Source organism: Nicotiana tomentosiformis, chromosome 7 (genome assembly GCF_000390325.3).
Source record: "Nicotiana tomentosiformis chromosome 7, ASM39032v3, whole genome shotgun sequence".
In the NCBI taxonomy this organism is placed as follows: Eukaryota; Viridiplantae; Streptophyta; class Magnoliopsida; order Solanales; family Solanaceae; genus Nicotiana; species Nicotiana tomentosiformis.
In genome coordinates, this window is record NC_090818.1 from 1,070,170 (window position 1) to 1,086,361 (window position 16,192).

Consider the following 16,192-nt stretch of genomic DNA (forward strand, 5'->3'; position numbering starts at 1 on the left):
TTTTAGCTCTATAAAACCCTTCTACTTTTTCTCATAATCAGTTTAATTATTCATATTCCTTAAATGTCCTTTATTTCATGTGACTCGTTTATTACCTAGCAGTGAGGAGTATATATAATATTTCCAAAATAGAGAAAGAAAAAGAAAAAAAGAGTAAGCATTCACTTTTAGCCATCTATAAAACTGCAAGTTTGGAAGACATCTCTTTCTCAAAGAAGAGACAAGGAACTTTTAAGGTTCCTGTTATTGTCCTCTCCCTTGTAACCCTAATGGGTTGAAGAGAGAACAAACCCCTTGGGTCAGGGGCGGAGCCAAAGGGGTGCAAGGGTGCTTCAACGGAAACTAACGGTGTATATATAAGATCATAATTATTTTTATGTATGTATAATAGAAGTTGAATCTCCCTTAGTTTTTCGTATTTATTTCTTGTATTTTAAATTATCTTACTAAAAATTCTGGCACCGCTACTACTTTAGATACATCAACTGCAGGCTTAATTTGTAATTCTAAGTAAGAATGGATGAGTGACAGAAGAGAGTGAGCACACATGATTCTTGCATGGATAATTGCCCATGCTTAGAAGCTATGTGTGCTTTCTCTCTATCTGTCACACACCAACAACTAGCCCACATATTTGTCCCCTTTCTTATATAGATGTGCCTTCTATCTTTGTTTGTTTTCTCAAGCTAATGAGCCTTCTAATGCTACACCAGAAATAGAAGTGAATTTAGAATGTAGACTCAACTGTTTCAGAATAAATATGTGATTTATTATAGATTTATATGTTTTTAAATATGTTCAAGTGATTCTAGCAGTGAAATAAATTTGGCTGAACCTGCTGAACCCGTTCTATCTTTGATTACAAGTATAGTATCAGTTAATCAGCAAACACATGAATTTTATGTTCTTGATATGTTGTAATAGCGTGTTGTATTCACTATTCACTTTTTCTAGTCAATATACATAGATTATGCACTAATTATATATGGTTATACATATATTATAGAAATTATGCATATATTATACATTCGCTGGCTTTTTTTAGTTTAAGTAATTAGGTGAACAGTTATGTAGGTTAATTCTTCTAATTATTTAATTACTATAAGCTGACTAAGAATAGATGGTATTGACGGTATAGTATGGAAGCACTTGATAGGCTATTGGTAAAGTTGTTTGGATTTAGAATTTCATAAGCACAAAGATTGTGGGATGAATGTTTTGCCTTCACAATGTAAGAATATTTTCACTCTGTCAGTCTTCATCTTTATAAATCTGTGAAAATTCTCTATAGATATTTGCTGAAAAGATTTAAAAACTATACAAAATTAGAAGCTTCATGTTTAAGAAATTATTTTGTTGAAAGAAGTTATGAAATGTCAAAGAATAGTGAAATTAGAATGGTATAATTAAATAACTCCTGTTGATTCATAATAAGTTATTTAGTTGTAGACCAACTTATTTATACGTTATAGTTAAGTTTTTGCAAAAGATTATTGTATATTTTAAGCATGGAACAATAGAAGACATAACGAGGCAAAATTCCAATAAAAAGTAGGTCTAGGATATCTAGAATTGAGTAATAGTATAAGAATGTTTAACTAGTTTACCATATATTTTAAAGTGCAGGCATATTGTACAAAGATGAAAATTTGACTTAGCTATATTTAATTTTCTTTAAATAAAAAAATTAAAAGGTGGAAGGGGGGAGGGGCTTCCCCAAAATACAAGTCAAATGATCTATTGCTCAATTAGAAGATTTAACTAATAAGCCTGTGGTTACAGTATGCTGATCACTTTCTAAAGTGTATTTGTTATCGGTTTCAACAATGAAAGTGAAAGTCGACGGAGATGGTAACGGTGCTCCACCGTCAACTGCGGCGGCGATGGTCAACGTTGCGGTGGCAGTTAAGAGCGCCGAAGGGAAAGGCAGTCAACGAGCTGTCCGGTGGGCAGTAGAGAAGTTGTTGCCTAAAGCTCATCGCTTTTTCCTCATTCATGTCATGCCTACCATCACCGCTATTACAACTCCCTGTAAATTTTCCTTCATATACGTCTGTATGCATATGAATATATGATTAATTGACTATATATGCACTTTCTAATTGAGAATTTGTTTTTCTTACATCTTTTTAAGTTACCTTAAATATCTTGTACTATCTCTTAGTTGCACAAAAAAGTCTTGCTAAGGATGCAATGATCACTTTCATTTCAGTTTGGGTTGTTTTCAACATTATGAGGGTGTAAATGTATAGTTCAATGATATCGAGGCGAAGAAATTTATTTTGTGCTATCAAGTCTCTGCATAAAAGATATGATCTTATTATTTAAGTTGTATTTTACTATTTTTTCGTTTTCAATTCTTCTGGGCTTGTTGTTGTTGATGTTGTATTTTTTCAATTTCTTTGCTATTTAGAGAGGTAAAGTTCCGTGATCAAGGATAACATATCTAATTTGTCTAGTTAAGCCAGCTCAAAAGTGACTCTTAACATGCATGGTATGATACTGTCTCCTTAGGGCTAAAGCCCTTGCTGTTTTTACCTAAAGTACTCATACTATTAGAAGTATAATTACATGTATATGTAGCTTCTATTTCTCATCAACTTCCAATGAGGTATTTTGTTCGCACATCCAACAAACTAAGTACCACATGGCCAATCACCTAGACTCATGAGATTACCTAGAAATTAGCTATGTGCCACCCGCTCCATCCGAGTATTTTATGGCCCCTAAATGCCCACAATCTTCTCCTGTGTGTGCATCTCCAAACTATGGGCCACACCGCCAAGGCAAGATATCCATTTTGCGCCATCACTCCGATGGGCTTGCTTTTTAGCTCTTCATCAGCTGCAATGTGAGAGCTACTCATTGTCATTTTCATACTCGTCTTGTTAAGCCTTCGGCTTTGATATCACTTGTAGGGTTAAACCGACCTAAATGTTACTCATAACATGTAATGATACTATCTCCCTATGGATCAAACCAGCAAGGTTCTTCAAAAGGCCTCATAGCATTAAGAATATCACTACACATATATAGCTACTATTCTCATACATTTCCAATATAGAACTTTACAATATACTTTGCTAACTATTTTCCTTTCTGTCCATTGTATCTTGCAATTACAGAATAACAACAACCACAACATCCCAGTGTATTCCCACAAGTGGGATATGGGGAGGGTGGGATGTACGCAGCTTTACTCCTTCCATGGAAGGGCAGAGAGACTGTTTCCGATAGACCCTCGGCTAAAAAATGCAATTACAGAAATGGCTGTAAATTTTGTTTAAAAAAACTGTGTGGCAATTGTTGTCTGTCATGAAGAGAAATTCAAAAATATTTACCTTTTAATCTTGCCTTTTCATGAAGTGAGCTGGCTGATTGGATCAGATTCATTAAATTTTTGGTATGAACTGCTTGAGAATGAATCTCTCTCAGTTTCCACACTCCATTCTAAAGATTACTTGGTTCGATCTTGATCTACGGTTATTTGATATATTTAAAAGACTATACTGATATCATAGCTGATCTGTCCGCAAGATCATTTTAGTCTTTTGGATTTTGTAATATCTTTGACTGGTGAACTTTATAGCAGGAGAGAGTATTCCAGTTAACGTACTTGATGACAATGTGGTGGAAATGTATATTGAGGATATGATGGCAAAATGTAAAGAGATATTTATCCCATTTAAGAATTTATGCAAAAGAAAAAGTGTAGGCTTTCTCTTCCTTTTTCTTCTTCTTCTTTGGTTGGTTAAATGTTTCTTAAGTTAGAATCATTGTCATATGTTCTAATGTCTGAACTTCCTGTAGGTTGAAACTGTGGTGCTGGAAGGGGATAATCCTGCAACACTGCTTCTACAATATGTAACACAGGCTGGGATTAATGCTCTAGTGTTGGGCTCTTCCTCTCCCAGTTACTTTTCCAGGTATGGCATACGATCAAGATGTCTTGGATATTTGTTAGAGATATCTAATGTCTCATATCGGTTGCATAACGCTGCTCAATATGATAATGGGCCTAGCTATATCACTTATCACATTAAGGTGTCTATTGAAGGCTCATATTCTTTTCCATGGTATGGCAACCGAAAAGATCATTTGTTCGAATTTCATTTGAAGAATTTTCAAATGCTTGGCCTATGGAAAATAGTCTGCACTTGAGGGGCATGTTGAAACCTAATCTAAGTAAATAGAAGTGTCACTTCTGTAACAATTTAAACTTTGATCAGGTGTTCATACTATTCAACAGTTTAATTGTCCAAGTTATGACATGTTTTAGTACAAAGATTTTGACTGGTAATATGAGGCCTGTCTTTCTGAAGATTACGTTGCATCAAGAGTTACCCAAACTGTTATCGATCATGGTTAATCTAATTGATTTTCCTAATCTCCATAGTGGGAGTCATGTTCTCTGCCGAAATATTATGTTTATCTGACGATTTTTATCTTCGGGCTGCAACTTGAGCTTTTAGATGATAATATCGTGATGCTTGATTTTTAATTGCTACTGGTGCTAAAAATATTTAATCAATTTTAACTAGGAGGCAGAAGGATTCAGGCGTACCATCTGTTATCCTGAAGCATGCTCCTGAGTCTTGTGATGTTTATGTGGTGTCGTCAAATGGGCTTGTGAAAAACTCCTTTAGTCCCCTGTTACCTACTGGTACATGAAAAAAAAAATTCCGCTCTTTGTTATTACCTTGATTTCATTTGTCATCTCTCTTTTGCCTTCCGAGAATGGTAGTTTTAACTTCCAACAAGTACTTTCTATTCTGAAACAGAGACAGAAGTTCATACTATCAATCAACAAGAATCCAATGTGTCTTATGCCGCCATGGAATTTAATAGAAGAGCATCATCACTTCCAGACTTTACCCACCTGAATTCTCCAGCATTTGCACATGGGAACTCTAATATTCATTTCAGGTCTCAGCAAAGATATAAACAAAATGTAGAAGAATTTACAGCAGGTCCGGAGGTAGTCAAGGGTGGTCATTCTTCCACTTGTTCAGAGCAGGTCAATTCGTTTTTATCAAGCTTTCTCTTGAATATTGCACTATTTATTACAATGTCTTATTAGAGTATAATATTACGTGTAACAGTTATCAAGAATAAGTATGTTGAGGTATTTTTTTATGTCATTGAGCAGTCAGACATTCAGGCTGAAATGGAACGAATGCGCTTAGAATTACAAAATACCATTGCAATGTACAACCAAACGTGTGAACATCTGATCCATGCTCAAAACAAGGTAAAATCCTTATCTATTTATTTTACCTCGAAATCAGGTACTTGATTGCTCCTCTTTCATACTGGAAAATGATCAAATTATGCTCTTTGTCAGAACCAATTTCTCCTTTATCCCAATTTAAGTTCCATTTGTGGTGACTTATGAGGTATACAGTAACTCTACCACTAGGACAAGACACCTATTGCCCGACCATATTCTTGTCCACGGTTACTATCAACCTTATCTGAACGTAACCCTATGACTATCTTTCAGGTCCAACTACTTTCTTCTGAATGCCTTGAAGAAGCAAGAAGAGTGAATGCAGCCCAGAAAAGAGAAGAAAGCCTAAGGAAAACAGCTGCTGAAGCAAAGAAGAAGCATGTGGAAACTGAAAAGGAGGTCAGGATAGCAAGAAAGTTGCTCGCCAAAGAGGCTTGTGAGAGGCAGATAGCAGAGTTGAAGGCTCTCCAACAGTCTTTAGAAAAACAAAAGGTCGTCAATGCACTGATGTCATGTGATGGAAGGTATAGGAGGCTAACTAGAGAAGAGATTGAGGTGGCTACTGATTTCTTTTCTGAGTCTAAGATGATTGGCGAAGGAGGCTATGGGAAAGTTTACAAAGGCAACCTTGATCATACCCCTGTTGCCATCAAAATTCTTCATCCTGATGCATCACAAAAGAAAGAGGAATTTCTAAGAGAGGTTCTCCTTAATCTCTATTGATTTCTTTCTCACTCAAAATATCTCGATTCTTCACCGTGACTGCTTGCCGTTCAAAGCACACTTGCATTTTTTAATGAAGACACTTCTCTACACAAATTAATACTTCTGACCTCATATCATTACTAGATTCCTTTCATCCTTCTCTCTTTTTTTTTTTTTTGGAAAGAGCTACAATCATTTACCTTGTGATTTGTATATCAATGTTGCTTGTTTAGTACTACCTCATTAGATGCCTATGTCATGCCATTAAGTTTTTCGCTTCAGGAAAACTGTGGCAATGTCATTCTGTCAAAACTTCCAGCTTTAGATTAATTTCGTATAAAATTATTATGTAGGTTGAGGTTCTTAGCCAGTTGCATCACCCAAATATTGTTTTACTGCTTGGAGCCTCTCCAGAAAATGGCTGTCTTGTTTATGAGTATATGGAAAATGGAAGCCTGGAAGATTACATTTTCCAAGGAAAAAACAGACCTCTTCCCTGGTTTGTTCGATTCCGGATACTTTTTGAAGTGGCATACGGTCTTGCATTCTTGCACAACTCAAAGCCTGAGCCCATTGTTCATCGAGATCTAAAACCAGGAAACATACTGTTGGACAAAAATTATGTGAGTAAAATTGGAGATGTGGGTTTAGCAAAAATAATGTCAGATATTGTTCCGGAAAGTATTACCGAGTATAGGGACTCCATTATTGCTGGCACTCTTGCTTACATGGATCCGGAGTATCAAAGAACTGGCACCCTGAGACCTAAGTCTGATCTCTATGCTTTTGGAATAATAGCACTTCAACTATTGGCTGCTTGTCATCCTAATGGCCTTATCATGAAAATTGAAAAAGCTATAGATAGTAATTCGCTCGTGAATGTACTTGATAAGTCAGTTGTAGACTGGCCTTTGATTGAAGCAGAGGAGCTAGCTAAAATGGCACTACAATGCTGTAAGCTTAGATGTAGAGATAGACCAGATCTTGAGACTGAAGTTCTTCCACTTCTGAAAAAGCTTTTCGAATTTGCGGAAATGCATGTCAAGGTAGAGAAAAACCTTATCCAGGCACCTAGCCAGTACTTCTGTCCAATCCTTCAGGTGAGGATACAAATTCCATGAGATAACCTGATAATTTGTAATGTCCTTTTTTCTACTAACATGCATCTCATTCTGCTGCCTGCTCTATTATCACGCGACATCTTTTGCAGGAAGTAATGCAAAACCCACATATAGCAGCAGATGGCTTTACATATGAGCATAGAGCAATAAAGGCATGGATCGACAGACATAACGTGTCACCTGTGACGAAACAGAGACTGCAGCACAAGATGCTTACCCCAAACCACACATTACGCCTTGCCATACAAGATTGGAGGTCACATTCTTAATGTGTGTATATGTCAAGCCAATATAAGTTCTGGAGAACAATAAAGGGAAAGGAGTGAAAGGAAAAGAACTAGGACATATTTTATATTCTGTTGGAGAGGTGTCTCGAGAACAAAATATAGATGTCACTGTTGTTCATTGGCATTACTCAAGTGCATTGAAAGTTACAATTGTAGTCTTATAAGCATTTATATTGCATTTGATAGTCGAGAACACAGAAGAATGTAGACAATTGTGTTTCATTATTCCGGGAATGAAGAAACAAATTGCATGCATCTTTTCGTTCAATTGCACAAGTCTGCTAATGGAGTCTGAACTGTATGCTTTTTAGTAAGAAAATCTGATGGTATTAATCCATAATACCATCAGACTTAGAGCAGCTACATATAGGACAACCCATTCTTGAAAGAATTTAACTTACATATTGTGACAGTGTAAAGTTTTATACTATCCGTATATCTTGACTTTTGTAGATAAACTCTTATTTCAAAGTGGTTAATCTCACTTTTTATGGACAACTACATTAGTTTATCTTTTAGCTCACATGACAATAAGGCTGGCAAGTAGGCCGGTCCAGGCCCAGGACCGCGGGCCAAACGGGCCAAACGGCTAAACGGGTCAGGACCGTTTGGTCCGGTTTTAGCGGGAATGGTCCGGTCTCGTGGGCCGGTCCTATGATTGGGCCCGTCAGGCCCGGGACCGTTTGGCCCGCCAGGGCCCGGGACCGGACCGGGACCGACCCGGTCCCTTAGCGGGCCTAGCGGGCCCAACAGCTATTTTTTTTTAAATTTTTTTTTTTTAAAAAAAAAAAAAAAAAACGTTGGACTGTCAAAAATAGCCGTTGGGCTGTCAAAAATAGCTGTTGGCTATTTATGAAATAGCCATTTAACCCCTCAACTTTGTTTTAATCCCAAACTTTTTATAATTACACTTTTTCCCTATTTTCAACTATAAATACCCCATCATTATTTCATTTTTTCTTACAAAATCATCAATCTATCACAATCTCTCTCTAATTGACTTCTACTATTGCTTACTTTATTGTTATAATTTGTGAAACAATTGTGAAGTTGGTGAATTGAAGTCTTCAACGATAATCAATTTCCAACAAGTTGTTCGTCAATTCGGTAAACTCGTTCCAACTCTTAAGTTTTAATATTATAATTTTGTTTGTTTTGTTTACTTTGCTTGATTAATTAAGATGGCTTATTCCTTAAAAAATATGTTTAGTAAAAGTAAGGGAAAATCGAAGAGTGGTGAATCTAGTGGCCAATATGTTCCTCCTCCACTTCCCCCGGCTCCCCGACCCAAACATGTTACCCGTCCTACACCTCCTATTCTTGATAGCGATAATAGTTTATTACAATTTACCGAGAGTCAATTTTTCCATAATATTGCACCCGGTGAACAATTAAACCATGAATATATGAATGCTCTTTATGGTAATCCAACTATTGATGAAAATGATGATGAAGAAATAGATTTTGATGAAACGCAACCGGATGATGATACACCCACTAGTCCTGTTCCTGAAGTTAACCCAACTAATAATAATCTAGATGATCCCCCATCTGACCCTCATATTAGTGCCCCTACTTTTTCTAGACAACCTCCTAAACGGGTAGAAACATCTCTTGTTTGGTAATTTTTTACTCAACTAAGAGAAAAAAATAGGGCTAAGTGTAAAACTTGTGGCAAAGAGTTAGTTTTTCAATATGTTGGAAGTCGGGGGGGGGGGGGGTCGGGGGGAGGACGGGAAGTTTGACTAGACACATATTGCTACACCCTCAAGATAAAGCTAGATATTTTCGTATGAAAGCTTTGGCTGAGGGGACAAGTGCACCTAGTCAGGCTGACCTTAGTACCGGGTCAAATCAATTTCAACCGGGAATTAACACTGTTACCGGTGGTATTTTATATTATGATCCAAAAAAAGATCGGGAAGAATTGGCAAAAATGGTCACTGTTATGTGCTTACCCTATAGTTTTCCTTCTAACCCCCACTTTGTGCATTATATTAGAAAAATTTATAATCCTACTTATAAAGGTTTTCCTCGCACAACCGTAAAGAGTGATATTTATAAATATAAGCATGAATATGAACAATATTTGCGCTATTTATTTACTCATATAAATTGTCATCTTGCTATTACAACTGATATTGGTAGATGTGGTAATGACTGTGATTACCTTACTGTTACCAGTCATTGGATTGATGAGCATTGGATAATGCAAAGGCGCATTATTGCTTATAGAATAATTAATTCACGTCACACAGGGCAGTTTATTTCTAGCACGATTGCGGATATTTGTAGATATTTTTGCATTAGTGATAAAATAATGTCAGTTTCAATGGATAATGCTACTAGTAACACAAATGCTGTAGCCTTGCTTACCACGATACTAAGTCCTGTATTTAGTAATATTTTTCATGTTAGATGTATTTGTCATATTTACCATTTAATTGTGGGTGATGGTATGCGAATTTTAAATGTTGAAATTGAAAAGGTTAAAATGGCTCTTAATTGGCTTTTTTATTCAAATCGTAGAAGTAGACTTAGAGAATATTTTAAAAGATGCGATGAATTTGGCCTAAGAGAAAGAAAGGTTCCTAAACCTTGTCCAACTAGATGGAATTACATGTATGAAAGTTTAGTTATTGCATATGAATATAGAAACCCCATAAACTCAACGTTTAATGCTCATGTAAGTGATGATGATGAGCACCTTACAAATGCGGATTGGGCTAATGTTAAAATGCTTGTAGATTTTTTAGAAAAATTCCATATTGCTACAAATGAATTTTCTGGGCAATATTATCCTACTATTTCTAACTGTTTAATTTATATTGCAGAACTTGCAAATTTGTTTGATCATTTTTCAGATGGTGGGGAAATTTATCAACTTGCTATTGATTCCATGAGAAAAAAGTTTAAAAAATATTTTTTCCCTATTCCCCCTATTTATGGTATTGCTGCATTGTTAAATCCTACTATGAAATTAGGAGGTCCTCATGTATATATAGTATATCTTAAGATGTATATATAGTATATAAATCGAATATAGTTTATATATAGTAAGATGTATATATATATATTATAGTATAGTATAGTATACATATAGCTTATATATATATATATATATATATATATATATATATATATATATATATATATATATCGAATATATCGAATATAGCTTATATATCTTAAGTTGTATATATAGTATATACTATATATATATATATATATATATATATATATATATATCGAATATATCGAATATAGCTTATATATCTTAAGTTGTATATATAGTATATACTATACTATACTATACTATAATATATATACATCTTACTATATATATTATATATATCTTAAGATGTATTCTATCAAATATGACTTATATATTATGTATATATAGTATAGTGTGTGTATATATAAGATGTATATATAGTATAGTGTGTGTATATATATATATATATATATCTTAAGATGTATACTATCGAATATGATTTATATACTATGTATATATAGTATAGTGTGTGTGTGTATATATATATATCTTAAGATGTATATATAGTATATAAATCGAATATAGCTTATATATCTTAAGATGTATAAGTATATAAATGTATATATATATATATATCTTAAGATGTATCTTAAGATGTATATATATCTTAAGATGTATATATCTTAAGATGTATATATATATCTTAAGATGTATATACTATACTATACTATATATACATCTTAAGATATATATATATATTATATCTTAAGATGTATATATAGTATATAAATCGAATATAGCTTATATATCTTAAGATGTATAGTATAGTATAGTATATATATATATATAAGCTTATATATATATATATATATATGTATATATAGTATAGTATATCGAATATACTATGTATATATAGTATAGTGTGTATATAACTATATATATATATATATATCTTAAAATGTATATATACACTATAATATACTATAATATATATACATAGTTTATAAGTCATATTCGATAGTATACATCTTAAGATATACTATATATACATCTTACTATATATATATATATATATATATATAGCTTATATATCTTAAGATGTATATATATCTTATTAAGATGTATACTATGTATATATAATATAGTATATATATATATATTTTAAGATGTATATATAGTATATAAATCGAATATAGCTTATATATCTTTATTACTATTTTTTTATCTAACTTCTATAAAAAAAAAAAAATTAAAAATACAAAGTTTCTGTTGGGCCCATTTAGGCCCGTTTGGGCCCGGGACCGGCCCACTTAACCCGAGACTGTTAGTTTGTGGTCCCGGTCCCGAGCCGGTTCCAGCAATAAGCCCGCAAAGCCCGGGACCGCATAGGACCGGCCCACTTAGGACCGGGCCCGCGAAGCCCACTTAGGACCGGGCCCGGCTTACTTGCCACCCCTACATGACAATGTAAAAGTCAGTATAAAGGAAGCTAAACTCTTCTTGAAAAATAGTGTCATGGAATTTGAAAATAAAACATGGGAAGCTATTACCTATACAAAAAATAATTGTTCAAAATTTATCCAAAAAAAATTGTTCAGGACTTGGAGCCTACAATCCTGCAGATGGAATAATTTGGAATGGGGGTAAATCTTACAAAATAACTTACAAGTATTCGTGAAAATTGTATTAGCTGTCACATATATTCAACTAGGAGCAGCATATATTTAAATCATATACACAGCACATGACCTTTTTTCTTTTTCCTTTTTTTTTTTTGGTTGACAAGCCATAACCACTATATCTAACTTTAAACGATGTGGATAGCTGCAATGCTTCAAACAGTTATTGACTGAATTCGTTGAATATCCCTATACATATATGCACAGCAGCTGTATATTTTAACAATATAAAGATCACAGATTAGAGAGCAAGCAGTCCAAATTATGTCAAGCATCAACTTGAGTAAATTCTAGTGCATTAGCATCTGGGTCTCGAGTGAAAATGGCTGGCCTCCCAGAGCGACTAAGGGTGTAGGGAATACCTGAAATGGAAAACAAAGAGCGGAATAAATGTCCAGAATTCTTTATCATTCAAAACTCTGAGGTGAAACAGCAAGAAGGTAAATGAATTACCAGCTTTATCAAGAATAGCTTTCAACTTAGACACATCGCGAATTGCTATGCAAGTATGACGATCTCGGCCGCCATGTTCAGGCCGACCAGTTAAGGGATCTGGATTTGGAAGCTCCATTAGATGTATCATCTCGGAGCCCACCCACAACCAAGCACCTCTGTAGGGAAGCTTGTCATGTGGTCTTGCCTCATTTATTTCTAGTCCTGATCATTCATGAGCTTTCAGAACCGCGAAATTATGTATTTTAACAGGAGTTTAGTCATCCACTTAGAAAGTAAAGTGTGATTACCAAGAATATTCTGGTAAAAGTCCAACGACCTCTCAAGGTTTTCACATAGGATTCCGACATGGTGCATGCTAACAACTCCAAAATCTGCACTAATCAAAACCATTACTTACAATCAGATATATTTCGATCATTATACTAGAAGATCAGTTGGGCCTTGACAATCTTCTGATTGTATATTCTGTTATCAAATAATTTCTATAAAGTCGGAATTTCTGGTGTAAACTCCATCGACCCATATGCAACCAATACCTTGAAAGATGGTATAAATTTACAATAAAGATGTGTATTCACCATTTCACCTCAAGTACCCTTAAGCTGAACAACTTAATGGATTACGATAACCGTAGATTTCCAAGATTCCATCAAAATTTCAAACAAGAATATCACAGCTCCTAATGTTTATTAAGCTAGAGCTTGACGATAACCAAAAGCTGTCTATATGCCCGTCCAAATCAAAGGGAAAGAGAATCAGAGAGCACTAACAGGAATTAAAAAAAGCTAGAGTTTGGAACTATTATCATTTAATTTCTGTGTCTAATCAAATTTAAAACTACAAAAGTGGGAACAGATTCACTTATTTTTTTCACAGGGTACCGATACCAGTAGTAAATTGCATGCATGACCAAAGGACCACAAACGATATCATGAATTCCTTAGCTATTAGCTATTTCTTAAGGATGATATAAAAGAATATAGAGAAATCCAATGAAAATTTTGACTGCATGCTGTTTAAGATGGCAAAGAAGGATCACCCTTATCATCAATAGCATTGGCACCTACAGAATCTTTTGCAAGCATATCCCTTTCCACCGACGCTTTAGCTCTCATCAGTAAACAATGCCTGTGGCTCCTTCGCCGTTTTAAAAATGGTTGAAAATAGATGCTTGGTATTGCGCTGGTAGCTAAAGATAGGACACCTTCGGGATTCAGCTGAACATAGAGAGTTTTGTCAGGACATATCAAGTAAACCAACAAAGTCAAAGAAATACTGAACAAATACATCAATAGTGGTAGAGGTGAAGCTACCTTTTAACTCATTCTTGAACCATCCATTAGTAGGAAAATACCAAGTGTGGTTGGCGTATAGCATAATTACAAGCATCATAAAATGACTATTTCAAACAAAAAAAACTGGAAAAAAAATAATTTAAAGTAAACACAATGGAATAGAATTCAATGCTTTTCACATCTCCTTTTACATAGAAAGTAGTACTGCCTTGGAGGTCACAACTAGTAGTTTTTGCCACATATAAAGCACAAAGAAATAAGCTTTGAGATTCTCTAATCTAAATTTCTTAACAAATGATACTTCAAAATTTGTTTTCTTTTATGTTTCTCTTTCTTTCATCAGCAGTTAACTCTAATTACCTACTCTTGAATTACAATTGTGAATGACAAATGAGACTCGACTGATAAGAATGGGGAAAACCAGCAAATCTGGAGATTGTCTCAGATATTAGACCAAACCATAGAATCAGCAATTCCTTCACAAAGATATAGCTTTCCTAAGCAAGGCCTACTTAACTAGTCAAGAATATATTAAATGCCACTTATTGACACAAACCATCACAATAAGCGTATAATCAAATTTCCAGAGGCCTTGAGTGTTGCAGTAGCTTCCGACAAAGTAATACTAGGAAGAAAGAGTTCAAAAGCTTCAATTTTGTAAAACCCAAATACTATCTACTCCAAAATATAGCTTAACCTTGTTAAGTCCTTAACTAGCTGATTTTTTAATCAAAAAAACTAGCTGTTTTTTTTAATGACACCTCCACTAGTCCACGGGATATCTGCTATCTCCCACAAGCCTTGGTAGTTTTGCGCACCAGGGCTTAGGCAAATGGGAAGAAATCACCTAATATTGTTTGCGTCTTGCGAGATTTGAACCTGAGACCTCGTGGCTCTCCTTCTACTTCATTGACCACTTGACCACAACCTTGGGTAATGCTCTACGGATGACTAACAAGAGCTATTAGCTGATTTTTGTACTAATTGCAGGTTGACTTTGACATACTACTCAAAACTTGTTCCAGTAAGCACTACCAAAAAAAATTAAAATTGTTCGTTCAATTTTTAGGATAAGCAACTACATAGCTGCAAAAAAGGGGGCAATTAGGAGTAGGTAAGACAAGTACTTTGGATTAACTCCTTCGAACTAAGTTTCATTAAGCAGTGACAGCTAACTAACTGGCAAAAAGTAACTAAATAACATCTTAACAAAATTTATCCTAATTAAGTTAGCTGTTAGTATGCATCAACTTTCTATCTGCAATATACGAACTATTTATTTAACAAATAAATAAATAGGGTTTGAAATGTCAACAGTAGAAGATAAATCAACATATAGGTATTGCAAAGACTGTGAATTTTACCTTGTTTTGAGGCAGAGTGAGTGGTGGGCTCAGCAAAGAAGCCATGGAAGAACGAAAATTTCAACTTTGGGGATTTACAGGTATTTAGCGATAGTTGTTGGTTTTATATTTGTGGGTTTTATTTGGCTAACGGAAAAAGACCAGAAAACGAAGTAATGAGATAGCTCCACGTGAGCGGCTCATAGTTTTCAGGCGAAGTGCACCACTTGTTTACTTGTGGGGTAAATCTATAAATTGTTGTAACTTTGTTCCCCGCATATTTTAGACAAATTAGGGATTCCAATACTTGTGGGTAGTATTGGCACACAGTCTTGATGTCTGTTGGTAGTAGGGTTTTTTTTTATTAACCGTTATTTTCTTTCATTGTTGATCACATTATTGTTGTGTTATTTTTATTCAGTTTTATATGGCTTTTTGGTACTGTACCTTTTTATTTATATTTTCATTAATGTGATGCTTATGCTTTCCTGAGCCGAGGGTATATTGGAAACAACCTCTCTATCCTCACAAGATAAGAGTAAGGTCTGCATACACACTGCCCTCCCCAGACCTCACGATGTGAGATAATATTGGGTATGTTGTTGTTGTTGGGGTTCTACCCTCTCCCCCCCTCCCGAAAATTATTGTGAAATGATGTTTACTGTGATAAAAGAAAATTTCTTTTCTTTTTGTTGGTTAACTAGACTTCTACAGTTATAATATTACGTTCCGAGATGTTTCTTTTAAAAATAGTTCTTAGGATGTCTGCCTATAGTAATTCATTGGTAAACACCAGAGGAACTACCAAAATAATATTGTCCAAAAGTTATTTCCTGGCCCCCTCTTTAGCTAGGGTATCAGCGACCCTATTCACTTCTCAGTAGATGTGTCTTACTGGCATGGGCAAATTTAGATGACAAGAAGGGTTCACTCGAACCTCCTTCGTCGGAAGATTAAACTGTACATACAAGATAAAATTTATTTTGTGCCTCTATATAATTATATTTTAAATCTCCTTAACACAACCCAAAAGTATAGTTCAATGGTCAAGGGAATTCAAAACTTGGTGAGGTTGTGGTTC

General features: G+C 34.7%; 2 protein-coding genes across 3 annotated transcripts; one reads left to right on the forward strand and one right to left on the reverse strand.

The window, feature by feature from the left end:
- Nucleotides 1–1,538: 1,538 nt before the first annotated feature.
- LOC104099014 (U-box domain-containing protein 34-like) lies at nucleotides 1,539–7,598 on the forward strand. Of its 2 annotated transcripts, none has more exons than XM_009605880.4 (9): nucleotides 1,539–2,031; nucleotides 3,590–3,711; nucleotides 3,811–3,926; nucleotides 4,542–4,663; nucleotides 4,782–5,017; nucleotides 5,150–5,251; nucleotides 5,504–5,932; nucleotides 6,289–7,035; nucleotides 7,146–7,598. In XM_009605880.4, exons 1-9 carry the CDS (start codon nucleotides 1,827–1,829, stop codon nucleotides 7,323–7,325), a joined length of 2,259 nt encoding a protein of 752 aa, XP_009604175.1. In that variant the 5' UTR covers nucleotides 1,539–1,826; the 3' UTR covers nucleotides 7,326–7,598. The 2 variants fall into 2 exon arrangements, with proteins under 2 accessions (XP_009604175.1, XP_009604176.1); XM_009605881.3 differs by having other exon boundaries at nucleotides 1,896–2,031; nucleotides 3,593–3,711.
- Nucleotides 7,599–12,009: 4,411 nt separating this feature from the next.
- On the reverse strand, nucleotides 12,010–15,291 carry LOC104098664 (uncharacterized). Its single transcript, XM_009605461.4, has 5 exons — nucleotides 15,133–15,291; nucleotides 13,513–13,690; nucleotides 12,761–12,844; nucleotides 12,471–12,674; nucleotides 12,010–12,379 (listed from the first exon to the last, which is right to left on the reverse strand). The coding sequence occupies exons 1-5, from the start codon at nucleotides 15,175–15,177 to the stop codon at nucleotides 12,285–12,287; spliced, it is 606 nt and encodes a 201-aa protein (XP_009603756.1). The 5' UTR covers nucleotides 15,178–15,291; the 3' UTR covers nucleotides 12,010–12,284.
- Nucleotides 15,292–16,192: the final 901 nt, after the last annotated feature.